Raw genomic sequence first — 20210 nt, 5'->3', positions numbered from 1 at the left:
CAACGTTAACGTTTCGGGGCCATAGACGCCCCCTTCTTCAAGCCCCTTCCCACAGATGTACAGTACTGTACTATATCTATGGTACTTTCATAATTACCACACCTCCACTCAGATATACAGTATCTCAATGAAAGCAGCCCAGGATTAGCACAATATGCTAGTACAAAAGGATTGTTCTAAGCACCTAAAGCCAGCCCTTTCTGAGGGACCAATGGCTGGCCACCAATTAGCATAAACTGAACTATAACAAGCATCAGACAGCTAGAGGTAGGCAAATAAAGATAAACTGCAATATACGAATCCTCTGCTATAATAAACACCCATGGGTCCCCTGGGGTAGTCTGCAGCAGTCCCTGTGTCCAGGACACAGAGATTTTTGCAGACTACCCCAGGGGACCCACGGACGTTTATGGTGCTTTTGTACTGGCATATTGTGCTCATTCTGAGCTGCTTTCATTGAGATATATCTGAGTGGAGGTGTGGTAATTAGGGAAGTACCACAAATTTATCACATCTGTGGGAACGGGCTGGAAGAAGGGGCATCTATGGCCCCGAAATGTTAATGTTGCCCCCCATCTAATTTATTACCCTTGTCCAGTACGTTTATTGTACGTATATATTGTGTTTCTCCCTTTTGTGTTTTTTATTCATTTATCCTTGTTTTCCCCTCCACCCCTCTCCCCCCTTGGTGTGGTTGTCTCTATAGAACAGGTAGTCTCCTGACCCTGCAATTGGGTTCAATGTATAGCTGCATAAATATTTTTCAATTAGACTTTTGACTTATTCTAATTGACTATTGTCCATTGCTACTATTGTTGTGTGCTGGGGCCATATGTATACATCTCGATCTTAATATACATTTTACCACCATACTCTAATCCACAAATGCCACTTTGATAGAAATGTCTCTATCAAAGAGCTAACCTACATACCATCTGTTTAAACATCTTTTAACCGTGCAGTACACATTTGTTTAAAAAGTGAATGGGGAAAGAATAACATTTTCTACAGGTAAAACTGTTCTGTACAGATGTAGCCAGACTCGCTGTCCCCTGCGCCATGATGGAAGCTAAATTCCATGGCGCCGGGGACAGGGTCTGCTGTGATCGAGCTGCGGGAGAGGTGGGTCCATCCCTCTGAATGGGAATCCCCACAGTGTTAATCCTCTGGTGTTGCGATCACCGCGGTTTCGTGACCGTGGCTGGCAGTGGCGCAGATTAAATAGTCTTGCTACATCTGTAAATAATTTGTTACACAGTCAATTGAAGCCCATCTCTCATATTACTCATCCAATGGCTGAAGTTATTTATAGGCCTACGCTAAAAACGTTTATTCATTCAATGGAAGACCGATGTAACTAATATGATAGGAAGCCATGAAATGATGTAGAAAATTGTATATCTTTCCAAGCAAGAGCAAATGTTCAGGGTCTATTTTAGTCAAAATAATTACCATATATCATTTTGAACCTGTTTTTAAATACTGCTATAGAACATAATAGAGAAGACAGATGCATAGCTATTTATTCTTTCATCTCGATAAATAGTTAACGGACATTAGATTCGCTGACTCAAAAAGATCCACAAAGCAAAATATATGCAAAAGCAATGGCCGTTATGGCTCTCATTTGCATATGACTAACAAGGCAATAGGCAGCTAACATTGGTATAAGACACCCTGGCGCTAGATGGCAGTAACATTGGGTCGCATCAGTCATATGCTAAGAAAGATGCCATATTTATATAGCAATTCAATATATACCTGGCATCTTCCTTCCCAATGAAAAAATAATTAATTAACCCCTTGGAAGCCGTAGTGGCAATGCCAAGGGGTTAATATAAATACCCTAACTACCCCTTGTATGCTATATGGGTACATAGTCTAAGGCACCTTGTGAGGATGGGGTACTTGTGTCAGGTCCAACAGGATCAGAATCCCCAACTTCTGATATTCTGGGCAGCAGCTCTAGTAGTGTGTGCTAAACCAGGTGATGGGTAGCACCCGTGCTGGCTTGTAGTTCGGCAGGGCTCAGTGCAGGGGCTTTCACGAGGCCTCTTACTTAGTCCAGCATGACATCTCCTCCTCAGATGTCACAGTGTCATGACATTGCGCCGCCACGTTGTAACATAGCAACGTGATGCCATTTGATGTTGCGGTGCCAAGAGGACGTGACACTGTAGGGGGAGATGCAACCGGACCAGGTAAGATATTCTTACCGAGGCCCTGCACGCTTCCCAATAATCAGTTTAATTGTTGTGGGGAAGAACACGGGACCTCTGTAAGCATGGGGCTCGGTGCAAGGGCACAGATGGAACCACCATCAAGCCATCCCTGGGCAGCACCACTGTCACCGCATACTTTTGAGCTCTACTTCTCACTGCTCACACCTGTAGGGCCCGTCTTCCTGGCTTCCATTAAAAGCAAACCACTTCCACTTCCTGGTTGCCAGTTCAATGTTCCTTGTGCATAAAAAGGAGCACACCTGAAATTGAAGCAAAATTCAAACCAAAACCCAAGAGGCTCAAAATTATTATTTTTTTTTCTTTTTGAATAAGCTGTGCAAAGTCTCAAAAGGTTGTCGAAATTTAGAAAACACGATATCCTACTTATTTTTAGTTTCTTACTATAACTTTATACATATCCAAAACCAAAATCTTTCGGGTTCAGGCAACTCCCCTCGCCCCTTCCCTCCCCCCCCAAAAAAACTCCATTTGAAAGTACCCACCCTTAATTTATTTAGTATTCGTATATATATACACCGATGTTAGAATAGAATAAATAATTTTACACAAATTGCGAAATGTAAACAATACAAAACGCTTACCTTCTCTTTATTTTCAATGCTGGATGCATCTGGTTTATTCCGTATGACAAAAGGAGTTGACAGTCTCAATAGGACATGTTCAAAAGTACAGCTGATTTTCGGAGATGCTATTTCGAAACAGTCATGGAACTTCATTGTTTTGTGAACTTCACATTTTATCAGCTTCCTAAGTCCTTCCCCGAGCTGAAGAATCAGCATACTAGGATCAAACATCAGGTGAAAGGGAAAAGCTCTACAAAAAGTGCTGATACTTATCCTCAGGTCTGACGGGACTTGGGATGATCTAAGTGGAGGTCCTTTTGTGGTATTTGCATTTTCACATTCTTTAATTACAAAGGTAAGACAGTTGCAGTTACCTGGGCTAACAATTTCAGAGCACAGTTTTTCATTGACATTATTTATCTGTTCCACTTCCACTTTTAATTGGTAGATCTTCTTTCCTGCTGCCTTTATCATACCAAGTATTGCAAATCTTACAATATGATGAGGATGGAAACAATGGAGTATAAGAGTCCCATCAGAAAGCTCTTTGCATAGGAAAGAAGGGGATTCAATAGTGACCTGTTTTCCAATTGAAGTCCTAATGTGTTCCAGCAGAGCATTAAAGCCATTGAAGAAGTCATGCAGGGTGCCACCCACAGCTCGAAGAACCCTTTCATTTTCTTCAAAACAGATAGCAAAGAGCTCTTCACCAAATCTTTCTTGTAATTCTTCAAATTTGAGTCCTAAAATAAATAAATATTACTGTTCATTATGTTCTTTTAGTACATGAAAGGAAATCCCTTAAAAGGCACCACGTAACACAGATTTAAATATTTTAGGATACACGCCACACTGCTTATATTAATACTATTTTCATTGATTCCCAAAACAGTGTTCCCTTGGCACGGATGACATACAGTAGTGGAGATAATTTGGTGTCAGTCAATGAAGACAAGAATAGCCCCTGACAATGAAGCCTTGCCTTTGAGTCAATTGCAAGTGGCAATGAATGCACTGACCATCAACATATTTAAAGCTGGTGTTTAATCTATTTACATTTTAAAGCTGGTCCTGACCAGTAATGACAGACATGGTGTCATGATGAACTGGATTTGTTATACTGTACACCCTGGCGGCTCTGATGACGCCCCCCCCCCAATTGCATAACATCCAAGGAGTATTGATGGTATTCCCTAATTTCCACGCACCCAATGTTGACAACCTACGCCAATTGCAATACACCTTAGTGCTACCCTGAGGCATCCCAGTAGTTACTTAAAGGTGAGATAGACCTTGCTTTACTGCTAATCTGTACACAGAGGCAATGCGGGACATTGTCCAAATGGGATGTCAGACCTGGGCAGTGTGCACTTAGTAGTAAACATATTATAAATGTTTATATAAAATGCTTGATGTTGTCCTGTATGTCAATACAATTTTGTGCTATTAGTAAGTAACTATTTGGCACCTTGCTAATAGCCTTGTTGATAATGTTTATTCCAAATTCCACTACTGGTGTGGGTGTCCTTTCTTTGTGCCGACTACAATAGTAAAGCCCCTTAGACAGTATAGTACAATACATAGATGTCAGGGGTTGACAGTACAGGGTATACAGTATATTTACATAAATACATATAATTAGACATATACCCAGACCCACAGTATATATATATTTATTTGTGTCAAATGGAGTGATACTGAGAAAGTGACCTCAAATATACAGCAGTAAACAAAGAAGCCCCAATGCACATACAATAATAAAAATGATTTAGTTCATTAATATATGTTTTTTCTGTGTTTTTTCTTCTCATAATTCTGGGCCAATCCTTTGGGCAAAACAGTTAATGCCTGCAACCATGTCAAGGTAGTTCGCAGGTCATCTGCAGGTCCAACACCACCACTTTTATTCTGTGTTTTTTGTATTTCTTCCACTGCATAGAAAATACAGGAAACAAAACAATAATATAGTCCACAGCATGAGGTGCGTGACGCATGCGGTGTCTGAGGGGTTAACATTTTGAAGCACTGTGTGAGCTTTTAACCCCTTAGGTACCACATACATGTCAGGCATCCCATGCTATTGACTATCGTTGTTTTTCTTTTCTCCATGCAATGGGGGAAATACAAAAGGACAATGTATAAAAATGGTACTGAAGGACCTGCTGATAGAGTAGGATCTACCATGACAAGGTTGCAGCCAAGTAAGAACCTGCATCACAGGTAGGGCCCCCGGGAGTGGGAGTAGAGATAGGAGGGTCAATAACGTCAATAAGGTAGAGGCCATTGAAAACTGACCACGTCGGCTTACAAAGAAGCAGTTCACGATATTCTTATGAGTAGGTACTATAGGCATTTCACTCTGCATTTTGTAATGAGGGCTGCTGCACTCACAAGTCTCATAAAAGCAAAAACAACAGATATAATCAAGCGGAACAGAATTGCTGAAACAGTCTTTTTAGACTTGCGTATGGGACTGTGTAGTCAACCAATCTTAGTGGTCTCCAACTCTACAAAACATTTTTTTTTTTACAAACATGTACTGTACTTCAGGTTTGGGTCTGGGAGTGTTTTTCCTCAATTTGTTGGACAGTAGGAACATCCAGTATTATCTGATTCGTAAGGTACTGCCAAGAGAGCAAAGATATGCAATGGTAGAGAAAGAATGGCTTACAGTTAAATGGGCAGCAGAGACCTTAGAGTACTACCTATTGGGCAGAACCTTCACATTGATAACAGATCATGCTCCATTGCAGTGATTTCATACTGTAGGAACAAGGACAACAATTCAAGAGTCACTCATTGGTTCCTTTCCTTGCAACCTTTTAGGTTTACTGTCAAGCAAGAGCTGATATACTGTATGGTAATGCAGATGCCTTACAGAGAGTGCACAACTTATCAACAAGAGCCGCTTCACTGGTAAATGTTACGTTGGGAAGAGGGAAATGTAACTGTGACAGGGCCTTAACCCCTGTTAAAGAGAGCTCCAAATAGAAAGCCAATATCTGGCTAATGAGCCCAACAGGGAGCTGGTTAATTGCATCTACAGACAATTACCCAGTCTCCACCTGGCCCATCAGTCAGATAGAAAAGCCTCCTGCTTAAACTGCAGGGGAACTCTAGCACTAAATAAGTGGATGCTGCTAGTGAGAGATCCCATGGAACCAGACCCTCTATTCCAGGACACAGCGGTCCCTGGAACCTTGCAGGTACTGCACCCCACGACCACCAACCCAGACCCGGACTGATGTACAGAGCCCCTGATAACATGTACCTCTTTGGCCTTTTGGGTCAGAAATTGGCAAGAGACCTAGCCTCCCAGCCCTGCAGATAGGGTTGCCAGGTGGCTTCTGCCAAAATACTGGACTTAATGGTGAAAGGTGCATCAGGTCACTATGTTCAGGGAGGAAAATACCGGACACATACATGTCTAGTATTACAGTACCTCTCATGTTTCACTGGACAGAGTATCCAAATACAGGACAGTCCAGTTCAATACCGGACACCTGGCAACCCTACCTGCAGATAGGGACTGGGAAGTGTGAGTCAGCTCTTACAAAGGGAGAGGCTGTTTGTTTATTTGCATCCTGCCATAAAGGTCTGTTGTTTTGAAGCTACAGGCTAAATTAAAACCAATGTTTATTTCCCCCAAAGCTATGTCTCCCTGGTTATACCTCTACACTCGTCTCTTACCGTGACAAAGTCAGAGACAACTATGTCAGCAGAAGATTAGAACATGTTTTTTTACTGGCATGATGGGGTTAATTTCTGCTGACCGTAGCTTCGAGGTGCAACTGACCTGAGTTGCAAGGTTTAAAAGGCAGCCTGAGAATACAACACTGTCTCACAAAGAGGGCTGAGACAGAGCAAATTTAACTTGGAAAGGACTGTGCTGAGGGTAAGGTCTACCCATTGAACTACTGGTACACTTTTTTTTCTTTTTGACTGGGAACAACCTTAGCTGGCCAATGATGGTAGTTGGTGAAGTTATTATGTTTACTTAGTCTCCCGGGTGGAGTAGGTTTTGTTTTGTTACTTTGCCTTAAGGGACATTGTTCCCACAAGTGTTTATTTTCAGCCTGTGGACAAAATAAACCACAGGGAATCATACTCTTGCTGCAAACCATGTCTGTTTCTCTGATCACTGGTCATCCTGTCACAATAAATATATACACGTATAAATAAACTACACACGAGTCACTTTCAGATAGAGCAAAATAAAAGAACTGTGATATTGCATGTTATTCTTTGACAATTTATGTAAATGTGATCAAGCTTCAGATCTTTGATTAGTTCTCTGAAATACTCGTTTAAACCTTCAAAAGGAGTTTTGTAATTCTAAATAGCTCTGCTATGTAATGCAAGACATTCCAGATAAATACAACCTTTCCAATGAAACCACAAAACCTTTGATTGACATACTGTACGAACAAAAAAAAAACCAGACCGAATTTTGAACTGTTTTCCCTAATAATTTCTTTCATTTCTGTCCAACAGTTTAAATATGTAATTCCTCAGGGAAGGAATCAAAGATTTCATGATGTGTTCTGCACCATACATATTCAGAAGGCCATATGATTTCATCAAAAAGTCTCTAGATCTATTCTCTCAAGTGTTTTAAACTGCTTTAGATAGCTTCCAGAGATTTGCACAAATAACTTTATTTTTTATTTATTTTTTAAACATTAACGCCTGCTGGCAATTGGGACAAAAAGCAATTCAATAAAGGTACAGTATATAGTATTTTAGTTATCCCCAATTATTTCTGCCACATTACACCCATTGTATATGCAGATAGCAATACAACATGAACTTACTGAAGATATGTTACAAAAAATACATCCGTAAACAAAGAACCTCCAATGCACATCCAATACACATGATTTAGTTCATTTCCATGTTTTTTCTTCTTATACAGTAAATATGGGTAAATTTGTTCAATCTTTTGACCAAAACATATCAAGCCTGCAACCACATCAAGGTACATCCTACCCTATCAGCATGTCCTACACTACTAATTGTATGCGGCGTCCTTTAGTATTTCCTCCAATGCATTCAGAAGAAAAAAACATAAACAAAATGATAGTCCATAGCATGGGGTGCGTGACATGTATATGCGGTGCCTATGGATTTAACATATAGGAGCACTATATGTGCCATGGGTGATCTGTTAACCCCTTTGGCACCACATACATATCACGCCTCCTGTGCAATTGATGATCATAGTTTTGTTTTCTCTTTTCTCTATGCATTGGAGGAAATACAAAAGTACAGTCTAAAATTGGCAGCGTGGGACCTGCTGATGGGGTAGGATCTACCTTGATGTGGTTGCAGGCTTGATATGTTTTGGCCAAAAGAATGGACTAAATGACCCATACTTAGAAATAATATATAGAAATTAACTAAATCATCTGTCACATTGGATGTGTATTGGGGCTTCTTTGTTTACTGGTGTATATTTGAGGTCACTTTCCCAGCAGCGCTCCAGTTGGCACAATTAAATATTGAATGCTGTTGGTCTGGGTTTTGAGCTTGTTAAGACTGTGTACTGTATGTCTAATTGCAAATAAGCTTATAGGGATCCATGTTAAAATAGATTTGAAGCAAAATGTGACAGTGTGTGCTCATTTGCATGTCATTTCCAGAATCCCTAGCTGCAGAGGAAGCATTGTACACAGTAGATAATGATGGGTAGCAGATCTGTCTGAGACATGTGAATGTGCTCACAAGTCATATTTTTATTTGCTCCAATAGCAACAAAAAAAACTATAGGATTACATTTTGCTAAAACGTTCTCTCTACTAGTCTAATATACTTTTAAAAATAAATACATTTTCTCTACCCAGTTGAAAAGTGTCAAGGCAATCCAAGCTCCTCACGTTGCCATTTCATTTGATTTGTACATTAAAAACAACACCGATTAGGAACATAATAATAAGCAAATTGTTAAGAATGTGTGTTAATTTTATATCGTGTCATAATTAATACATCATTTAGCACAAGTACTACATGCCTGAATTATGTTTTCCAAAAACCAACGTGTACAAGGTGACAACCTACAGTATGTTCTCACTCACCTTTGGACTTTTAATGAATGTGCCTATGGTCATGGAGGTGCTCACAGTTTGGAAGTTTAGTTGAATCCAGTGATGCATGATTTTCAGATCATAATGAATTTTGTCACAAACTACCTTCATTGAATTAAAGAGTCCTGACCAGAAGGAAAATACAAATCTGTGTAGCTGCCTATCTGTTAAGACAACCATCGGAAGCTTTAGTTAGAACTAAAATATATAATAGACATCAGTAACTTACATTTATCGCCTTGATCATTTTTTTTCTATTGAGGTGTCTCCGCAATGTAAGTGCACCATTATTGAAGCAGCTTGGGTATGCAGGAACCAGGGGTGATGGGGCTGGCTCCACAATGCATTGGATAGCAAAAATAGTAGCTCAGCCCACTGTAACTTTAATTAATTTGCAACCCTGTCAGAACCTGCATTTATCCAGTACCGAAACAGACATGGCAAATGTTAAAGGAATGCCTGGATAAAATAACATGCATGCCATAGCATCTTAATTGAGCCAATGTATGTACAGTAGAGTTTAGGTGTTCTATAATGCTGCTCATAATCATTGCACATTACTGTTCCTAGATTATCCTATGAGAAGTATTTATTGCTCAAAAATATTCAAACATGTGGGTCAAAATGAAAATATTAGAATTAGGAACTGCTTAACACTTTCATTGCCAGAGGGACAGGCAACACATTGCAGGCCATTTGTATAGGTGTACATTTGTTACATAGGCATCAAACTACGTACAATTACCAAGTACCAATTTGGTTTCTGAAACATAGATGATGTCTTATTTTATTGGTATTAATCATTTTTATATGGTTGTTTTCAGGGGCGCATCCAGAAATTCATATTGGGGGAGAGGGGGTTGCTAAGTTTTTACCTGCCGGATGAAGTCTGGTGGTGTCATGATGTCTCTGCGTCACGTGAAAGCAACTTGTCACCATGTGACGCCGTAAAGTTGCCGGAGGAGGGCTGCTCTCTTACAGAGGCCCTGCTCTCTCCTCCGGCAATCAGTTTCATTGCTGTAGGGAAGAGCACGGGGCCTCTGTAACCGTGAGTGAAATTCTCGGGGGATGCAAATGCACCCTTGCACCCCCCCTTGGTTGCGTTACTGGTTGTTTTGTATATAAATAAATACACACCGAGGATATTGGCGGTACACTGCAGAATTCTTGAGACCTCTTCAACTTCTTCATTCCCAGTCTTATCTGCATAATCACATCTGTTTGAAGCATTGTGTAGATTCCTTTCTGCGTCCTTGTATCTTAAAAATAAAGTTTTAAATACAAGAAATGTAAGAAGAAGAAAAATCACACAACCTTTACAATTTCCTATTTTATAACTTTCCTCGAGGAAATCCCAAATTAAAACACATTGGTGATTCACTAAACTCTGTTAGGTGACTTATCACAACATTAACCTCATAGCCACATAAATGGTAATGCAGTATTCACTAAAGCAAATAACAATAGGCTTACCAGGACTATGAATAAAGGTCGGTATTCTAAACCATATGCAAATGTTGGCAGAATAGCCTAAAATATTTTGATCCAATATTACTAAGCAGCATTCATGTTAAATCCTAGCTAAACCTGGTATTATTCCCATGCAGACTCTGAAAAGGGGCTTTTGCTCTGTCTCTTTCTCTCCACTCCAGCAACAGTCCTATTTCAGGATCAAAAGCCAAGACTTAAATAATGTGGCGTGGTGTTATACCGTAGCTATGCCAATGAGCTTAATTATGTCCCAAGTTTTTGCATATAATAAAGTTAGTAAATAAGGCACTCATTTATGGAAAATAAGAGCTGTTCGAGTTTTAGATAACACATATTATTTGTCCTGATCTAATGGATCGTAGCGAATCTAGGCCATTTCACATACGTATGTTATAATTAGATTTATCCAGTTTTGCTTTTATCTGTAAATGTAATTTAATGGATCATATAATTCCTGCATATTTAAAAGCTAAGAAATGTGTTTTGGTAATACATTTCCGTAATAAACCAGAAATATATTTACTATGAACAAAGTACAGTACAGTCAATATGAATTCTGTTATGTAGTTGTCAATATGTATTCTATAGTATGTAGGATAGCATGTTGCTGGATTTGAGTTGTGTGCAATGCTGTTATGTGTTTCTATCCAGTATAAATAGCTTGTTAACCCCTTACTTATAGTAGTTTACAGTAAGAAATTGTATTGCAATACTTCCTTTGTAACATTGCCAAGAACCATCCTTTAGTCTGTCACTCTACTGTTAAGACTGATGCATGCCCTAATCCTCTTCTAACTGGATTGTTGTAACTTATTACTAACAAGTCTCCCTGCCTCGCACCTTTCTCTTTTGAAATCTATCCACAACTCTGCAACTAGGATTATTACACTTCTTCCTGGAACTGCCCTGCTCATGTCTCCTTTAAATTAATTTCCTTGCTTCCCATCAACTTCCGGATCACCTACAAAGTGCTTCTTCTTGCAGTACCTTCAAGGTTTTCCCCTTGTCCGCTCCCCCTAAGCATATCTTCTTTGATTTCTCACTATGCCCCATGTCATCTAATGCACTTTGATCATAATTGCTTGCTTTTCCACCTCCACCGCGCTCTCTCCCCAAACCTTTTTTCCTCACTGCCCCTTACCTTTGGGACCCCCTCACACTCAGAATACGCTAAACACCTTTTTCTTCCCAACATTAAAACAAATCTAAAACCTTCTTCTAAATCAAGCATTTCAATAGCCACACATTATCGGCCCACACCCACAGTCGCACTTACCAATCATTGTGGTTACGCATTGTCATCTACTGCACTTACTCTTTCCCACACTGTCGCTGGAAGTCTCCTAACTCATCACTTTGATTGTACGCTTTCCAGGGCAGGGATTTCCATTTCTAATTTAATTTCATTTAATTTAATATCTACTGAGGGCTATGAGTTACTGAGATTGAATAAAACACAGGTTTTCTGACACAAGTAAAAACAAGGTGAAGCACAGCAAGTAAGAGAGAGAGAAAGTAATATTACAACGTTACCTGGTGACTTAAGTTAGTACTTGTAATCTTATGAAGGATGAAGACAGTGGGCCATATTTACTAGGCACTGTTCTCCCATAAGGCACATTCTGTGCTGGAATACATTACAGTCTATTCATATAAATGAACAATAAGGTGTCTTCCCATGCCAAGGTTTCTCATGGCAGAAGACTTGTTATTAGACACGCTTCTCTATCCCAGAAGAAGGTAAAGTGCTTTGTACATGTATGAGCATTCAATGAGAAGTATAACTCAAAACTAAGTATACTTTGACAGTTGTGCTAGCCATTGGCTGCTTTAGCTCACAGCTTAAGCTGTTGTCCTGAATAACAGAGATAGGGCCTCATGCAGTAAGCCCCGATAAGGCTTTTTCGGCATTTTATAGCCGTTTTTTGCCCTCCTGATTCAGTAAGCCCCGATAAGTGGGAATTATCGGCAACTTTTCTTGCGAAAAAAATTTTTTCGCCACCCGGCTGCCGATAAGCCACTTATCGGGACTTTTTTTTCCCGCCTGAATTCAGTAAGCCCCGATCAGCTTTTTGGTGCTGATCGGCAGGCCAGATTGGAGATTTTATGGCCAATCCAGCCCGCCAACTAAAGTTGGCAACTTGCTGAAGGAGAAGCATCGGCAAGGGCGACACTTAGGAAAAATCAGCCCTTTTTCCTGCCTGTGATTGATGCCGGGGGTCTCCGGAGCTGATACCCGCACCGGAGCCCCCCGGCATGCATCCGAGGCAGGAAAAAGGCATTTAAAAGCCACTTCATTACCTTAGCGGCTAACCGCTAAGGCAATGAAGGGGTTAACCCACCGTGCCAGCGTTATTGTGGGTAGCGGGGATGGGTGAGGGGGGTATTTGGCCCTGGGTGTGAGTTTAGGACTTGCGGGGGGGTTGCGAGGGCACTTAACCCCTTCACGACCGTAGCAGTTAATACCGCTACGGTCCTGAAGGGGTTAAGGCCTCCCGCTACCCACCCGCAAGCCCTAAACTACCACCGTTGGGGCTAATACCCCTTTCACCCACCCCCACTAGCCACAATATTAAAAAAATACACACCCCAGCCCCACAATAACTACATAAATAAATAATTATATTATATATATATATATATATATATATATATACCCAACAACACCTATACCCCCCTAACATACTGTATAGTAATTGGTACAATGACTATTATCCACAAAAGGATAATAGTGCAGTTGTCCATTTACAATACATACACAACAATAAAGACTTTAAATACATATAGCACTCACCCATGTCCCACTGCCACGATGAAGGCCATCCTCATCTTCATCCTGCCCATGCCCCATCCGCTTCTGCAAAACAAACACAAGAATTACAACATCCAAATTAATGTCCCCTAACCCCTTAATCACCATAGCGGTTATTAACCGCTACAGTTATTAAGGGGTTAAGCCACCATCACCCACATACCCTCCCCCACAAAGCCCCCCAACCACCCTCACCCAATACCCACAGGGGAGTCCTACCAAATACCCTTGGGCCTAATACCCCCTCCCCCAGCACATACAGTACAATAATGTGCCAAATAACTATTATCCACATAGGGATAATACATTATTTGGCCATTATTAAACACATTCAATAACGTTAAAATGTAAATAAAATTGTACTAACCTCATCAATAAGAAGTCTCCGTCGCCAGCATCATCCTTGGGGTCCGTTGCCAACATTAGAAATAGCCACAACATTTCAATATCATTAACATAACACTGAACCCCTTAATCACCTTATCGGGTACTAACCTGAAAGGTAATTAAGGGGTGAAGCCATCCTGCAATGCCTACAACAGTTATGCATAACATCTTCAGTGAAATAAAAACCAATTGCCTAACCAAATTCCATTTAATCATTCAATCTGTAGGCTCACATGCCTCATAAAACATTGCATTTACAGTGTATACATGTAGCATAACATGTAAACTGCATGTACACGCTGCAAATCAATGTTAACAATACAATAATGCCACTCAAATCGCCATACATCACAAGAAGTATATTATTTAATACAATAAACTCACCATCAATGAATTACCACACAGCAATTACATCCCTAAACAATTAAAATACCATCCATACCAATTACACAATGAACTAAAGCTATCCTAACAGAGAACCACTTCAAAACATAGAAAAAAGTACACCAACAAATACAATATACTAAAGCAAGGCTTTCCATATCCTATTGTACGGCCTGGAAGCCCAAAACTTACATCTGTCTAAAAATAAAATACATTTAGCACACATCAATGCATAGCCACAATGATTAACAATACAGAATTAGAAGCTTTAACAACACTATCATTTCTTACCCTGTATATATATCTGTACACATACATACAGACATACATACAGTGGGAAGAAATGATATGCATTATAAAAAATGAAAACATGAAAAAGCAACACAAAAAACAGTTACATTAAGTACATTTCTTTATTTAACTTACCATTACTTGCCCCCACCGACTCCCGTTGATCAGCTTACTCACGAACCAATCCACGACACCATCCACGACACCATCCAGGAACAAATCCACGACACCATCCAGGAACAAATCCACGACACCATCCAGGAACAAATCCAAGAACAAGTGCAGGAACCAATCCAGGAAGCAAGCCACGAAGAAATCCAAGAAACAATCCACGACACGATCCAGGAACAGGAACCCATAAAAGAAAAGAAAAAAACAAATTAAACATTAAAATAATAAAACATGACAATCAAGGGTTGTACTAGTTTTATTCTTAGTGAATCTGTATTACAATACCTTGTTCCGGGGTCTTCTTGACATCTGGTGCCACGCCCTGGTCTTCAATCTTCAGGAGGAGGTCCGTCCTCCTCGGCATCTGCCTTCAAAATGAGACGACATAGGCTTTTATAGGCCTATGACGTCACATTTGTCGTCATATGGTTCCCACGGCCCTGATTGGGCCGTGAAAACCATGTGTTTTGGCCGATGTAAAAAAATTGATGACGTCACTTAAAGGCAATGCCAGCACAGCCAATCAGAATGGCTTTGCTGCTATTGCCTTTAAGAAAACGTCATGAAATGACACATGGCCGGACTCACATGGTACTTGAACCAATCAGAGTAGGGATGGAGTTCCCACGCTCTGATTGGCTGGCTTACCATGTGAGTCCGGCCATGTGTCATTTCATGACGTTTTCTTAAAGGCAATAGCAGCAAAGCCATTCTGATTGGCTGTGCTGGCATTGCCTTTAAGTGACGTCATCAATTTTTTTACATCGGCCAAAACACATGGTTTTCACGGCCCAATCAGGGCCGTGGGAACCATATGACGACAAATGTGACGTCATAGGCCTATAAAAGCCTATGTCGTCTCATTTTGAAGGCAGATGCCGAGGAGGACGGACCTCCTCCTGAAGATTGAAGACCAGGGCGTGGCACCAGATGTCAAGAAGACCCCGGAACAAGGTATTGTAATACAGATTCACTAAGAATAAAACTAGTACAACCCTTGATTGTCATGTGTTATTATTTTAATGTTTAATTTGTTTTTTTCTTTTCTTTTATGGGTTCCTGTTCCTGGATCGTGTCGTGGATTGTTTCTTGGATTTCTTCGTGGCTTGCTTCCTGGATTGGTTCCTGCACTTGTTCTTGGATTTGTTCCTGGATGGTGTCGTGGATTTGTTCCTGGATGGTGTCGTGGATTTGTTCCTGGATGGTGTCGTGGATGGTGTCGTGGATTGGTTCGTGAGTAAGCTGATCAACGGGAGTCGGTGGGGGCAAGTAATGGTAAGTTAAATAAAGAAATGTACTTAATGTAACTGTTTTTTGTGTTGCTTTTTCATGTTTTCATTTTTTATAATGCATATCATTTCTTCCCACTGTATGTATGTCTGTATGTATGTGTACAGATATATATACAGGGTAAGAAATGATAGTGTTGTTAAAGCTTCTAATTCTGTATTGTTAATCATTGTGGCTATGCATTGATGTGTGCTAAATGTATTTTATTTTTAGACAGATGTAAGTTTTGGGCTTCCAGGCCGTACAATAGGATATGGAAAGCCTTGCTTTAGTATATTGTATTTGTTGGTGTACTTTTTTCTATGTTTTGAAGTGGTTCTCTGTTAGGATAGCTTTAGTTCATTGTGTAATTGGTATGGATGGTATTTTAATTGTTTAGGGATGTAATTGCTGTGTGGTAATTCATTGATGGTGAGTTTATTGTATTAAATAATATACTTCTTGTGATGTATGGCGATTTGAGTGGCATTATTGTATTGTTAACATTGATTTGCAGCGTGTACATGCAGTTTACATGTTATGCTACATGTATACACTGTAAATGCAATGTTTTATGAGGCATGTGAGCCTACAGATTGAATGATTAAATGGAATTTGGTTAGGCAATTGGTTTTTATTTCACTGAAGATGTTATGCATAACTGTTGTAGGCATTGCAGGATGGCTTCACCCCTTAATTACCTTTCAGGTTAGTACCCGATAAGGTGATTAAGGGGTTCAGTGTTATGTTAATGATATTGAAATGTTGTGGCTATTTCTAATGTTGGCAACGGACCCCAAGGATGATGCTGGCGACGGAGACTTCTTATTGATGAGGTTAGTACAATTTTATTTACATTTTAACGTTATTGAATGTGTTTAATAATGGCCAAATAATGTATTATCCCTATGTGGATAATAGTTATTTGGCACATTATTGTACTGTATGTGCTGGGGGAGGGGGTATTAGGCCCAAGGGTATTTGGTAGGACTCCCCTGTGGGTATTGGGTGAGGGTGGTTGGGGGGCTTTGTGGGGGAGGGTATGTGGGTGATGGTGGCTTAACCCCTTAATAACTGTAGCGGTTAATAACCGCTATGGTGATTAAGGGGTTAGGGGACATTAATTTGGATGTTGTAATTCTTGTGTTTGTTTTGCAGAAGCGGATGGGGCATGGGCAGGATGAAGATGAGGATGGCCTTCATCGTGGCAGTGGGACATGGGTGAGTGCTATATGTATTTAAAGTCTTTATTGTTGTGTAAGTATTGTAAATGGACAACTGCACTATTATCCTTTTGTGGATAATAGTCATTCTGCCCATTACTATACTGTATGTTGTGTATTGCTGCTATGTTTATTGGGGGCATTTGTCCCCAATAAACATGCTACTATGCGTTAACCCCTTCATTGCCTTAGCGGCTATCCGCTATCGTAATGAAGCAGCATTAATGTATTTTAATAATATTGTGCGGAAGCAGGAGGCCCCCTGAGCTGAAGCGCATTTATTTGTGGCTCAGAGACCCCCTGCCTCCCGAGTTACAGGCCCCGGTTTGGGCCATCGGTTACAGTGTGGACGCCATGTTTATTGCGGGGACGCTATAAACATGGCGGCGACACTGCCACCCGATGACACATACCGGGGCCTGTAACTCGGGAAGCAGGGGGTCCCTGGTCCACAAAGCAATGCGGTTCAGCTCAGGGGACCCCCTGCTCACTGTACAGTATAATTAAAAAGACATTCATGCTGCTTCATTACCGTTGCACATAGCCGCCAAGGTAAGGAACGAGTCTTTATTGATGTGTGTGTGTTTTATTTATACTATACATGTGCAGAGGGTCTCCGGAGCAGAACAGCGTTGGTTTGAGGTCCGGGGACCCCCTGCCCCCCGAGATACAGGCCCCTTTATGGGGTGCCGGTATCCCTCTGGTTTGTTTACAGGCCGCGGTCACGTGATCGGGACCTTTAAACGCCGAGGGATACCGGCACCTCATAAAGGGACCTGTATCTCGGGGGGCAGGGGGTCCCCGGACCTCAAACCAACGCGGTTCAGCTCCGAAGACCCCCTGCACATGTAGAGTATAAATAAAAGTTGTTTTTAAATACTTTTTTTGGTGCCGAAGTTTGCGCTGAGAGAGCGGCTTGTCTCTCTCAGCTGCAAACATCTATCGGCACCAAAGGCTTATCGGGAGCCTTATCGGGAGCCAGGCTGTATCGCCACAGCTCATCGGCAGCTTTGCTTTCGCAGTGCTTCAGCAGGGATCGGAAGGATTCGGCCCTTACTGAATACTGCGAGGGCAAATCGCCCAAAAAATACATTTTCGCAATTCGTGCCGAAAATTTTGTATCGGGGCTTACTGCATGAGGCCCATAGTGTGGATTCAATTTCTTATGTTGTTGGCTCTGACACCATACCCCATTCCTCATAGGGTGCCTTTGACCTGTCAACCCAATAACACGTTCGTGCTGTGGGAAGCCAGTGGTATCACTTCATACAGTTTGTAGAGTTTTTATTTTAAAATAAAGTATTTCAATTCAGAATGTGTCTGGCACTCTGGGAGATGGCATAGTGAATATTTGTGTCCCTTTCTTTTATACCATTGCCACCTTTGTACATATTCATCATCTAGCACCAAATGAGTGCTCATACCTGTAGTAGCTCTCTCCACAGGCTTCCTTGAAAAGCAGATCACTTCCACTTCTTGGTTGACAGTGTTATATTCCTTGTGGAGCATATCTGTGAGATATGCTAATAGCTGGATTAGCTACTCGTGTGAGCAGTGAGAAGCTCAAAATTAGGCTTTGACAGTGATGCTACCAATCAGCTGGTTTGGCTCACACTGCTAGAGCTGCTGCTTAGAAAAGTAGTGGTTGTTGGTTTTAGTCCTAATGGGTCTGATACCAGAACACCATTGCAGTCAATATGTGAGTTACTCTCATCCTCTGGGGTTGGGAAAATCCAGGAAATGGATTTGGTCCAGTTCGCCCATCTATACTTACAGGCCATAAATTTGAGGCTTTTCTATGGAAGATTATTGCATGTGATGCTGAAGTGATTTTTTTTAAATGAATTCCAGTGTCCTTGTGGGTTATCTATCAAAATTTCCAGGGTGTAAAAAATATATTTATAAAAAAAAAAGAAAATTCCATTGAAAGCAATGTTTATTTTTCTCTTTAATGGATCTGTTGCTACCGAACTTTGTATATAATTTTTTGAGTTGGGAGATTTTGAAAGAACTCTGTTTTTGTGTGTCTTCAATACTTAAATCTAAACTAGTTTTGAGAAAGATGTGCACAGGTTCTTATGACATTCAGTATCTACAAATATTGGAATGTGTTAATTTTTAAGGGGAAATGATAACTTGTGACAAGTGAACTAGTTGTCTCTATCCAAATAAATATCTTCAGACATACTGAATCACAAAAGTTGTTTGCATATCAGGAATAATCGGAAGAGATGAATTTATCAATCTACACTATATTTATATATATATTTCTTTTTTTTAGTCAACTACTGTAAATTGTCGAACTCGAAAGGAAAATGAATCTTAAGAGAAACTCCACAGCGGCGCACTCAGGGCAGGTAAAGAAAATACAACGTTTATTAAATATGCAAACAAACCAAACAAAAATGATAAAAAATATTTAAAAACATATAAAACATAACTAGACCGTCTCCAAAGTGCTAATGTTATAAAACAATAATATCAGCAAACAAGATGTGGTGAGGTACCAAAAAGTGTCACATAATAGTACAGTACCACTAGACATGGAAAGTACCCCTAAGGGTACAGTAACCTCACAGAAAATCTTTAAGGTTCCGGAGGGGTCAATGTAAAACCTCTCCTGAAAACTGGGATGTCTGTCAAACTGATAAAATTTTAGTCAAGGGTACACCTCAGATCAGGGTAGATGGAAATACATATGTTAATGTTGGAAAAACCAATGCATATATGATACATAGTAAACCCAAGTGTAAAATAGCAATTGCAGATGGATACAAATGGCAATACAGTACATGTGGTATCAAATACTGAGGAGTAGTATATGCTGCTGAAAAGACTAGCAGTAATGAACAGAGGTGGATACATGGAAGCAAGTATCAAGAAATGTATATCGTCCCATGCTCATACAGTCCACTCTTAAAGATGTGTTGAAAATAAATGCTATTCAATATAGCTCTAAACTGCAGCTCTTCCTCCCTGTGAGTGGTGATATGTGCCATAAGCTGATATAAAGGGGATCTCAGATAAACACAGAGATATCTGCGATAAAACAGTAAGTCCCCAAAAACAACAGCAGCATATTCACATGAACCAGGGGTATTCACTGATGAGTCCCTGCATTCCTGCGGTCCATGCAAACAAGGGATTAGCAAGTGGCATGCAGAGAACAGAGTAGTGCTCATTTGAGCCTCCAGGCTTCTTTGTCTGCACAGAGTGATTTACACACTGAGGCTCCCCAGCACAACACAGCCCACACACTACTCTACCGGAACACAGCTGACTTGCTGAAGCAG

General features: G+C 40.5%; 1 protein-coding gene across 1 annotated transcript in view; it reads right to left on the bottom strand.

The window, feature by feature from the left end:
• GUCY1A2 (guanylate cyclase 1 soluble subunit alpha 2) overlaps positions 1 to 20210 on the bottom strand; it is a 342963-nt gene that overhangs the window by 255138 nt on the left and 67615 nt on the right. The window contains exons 3-4 of the mRNA XM_075593200.1: positions 10027 to 10276; positions 2825 to 3549 (exon numbers count right to left, since the gene is read on the bottom strand). Of these exons, the coding sequence (XP_075449315.1) occupies positions 2825 to 3549; positions 10027 to 10276 (975 nt within the window). The remainder of the gene's footprint in view (positions 1 to 2824; positions 3550 to 10026; positions 10277 to 20210) is intronic.

This window comes from Ascaphus truei, chromosome 3, assembly GCF_040206685.1.
Source record: "Ascaphus truei isolate aAscTru1 chromosome 3, aAscTru1.hap1, whole genome shotgun sequence".
NCBI classification, from domain to species: Eukaryota; Metazoa; Chordata; class Amphibia; order Anura; family Ascaphidae; genus Ascaphus; species Ascaphus truei.
The sequence above is the reverse complement of the archived record's forward strand: the minus strand, read 5'-3'. Positions and strand labels throughout refer to the sequence as shown.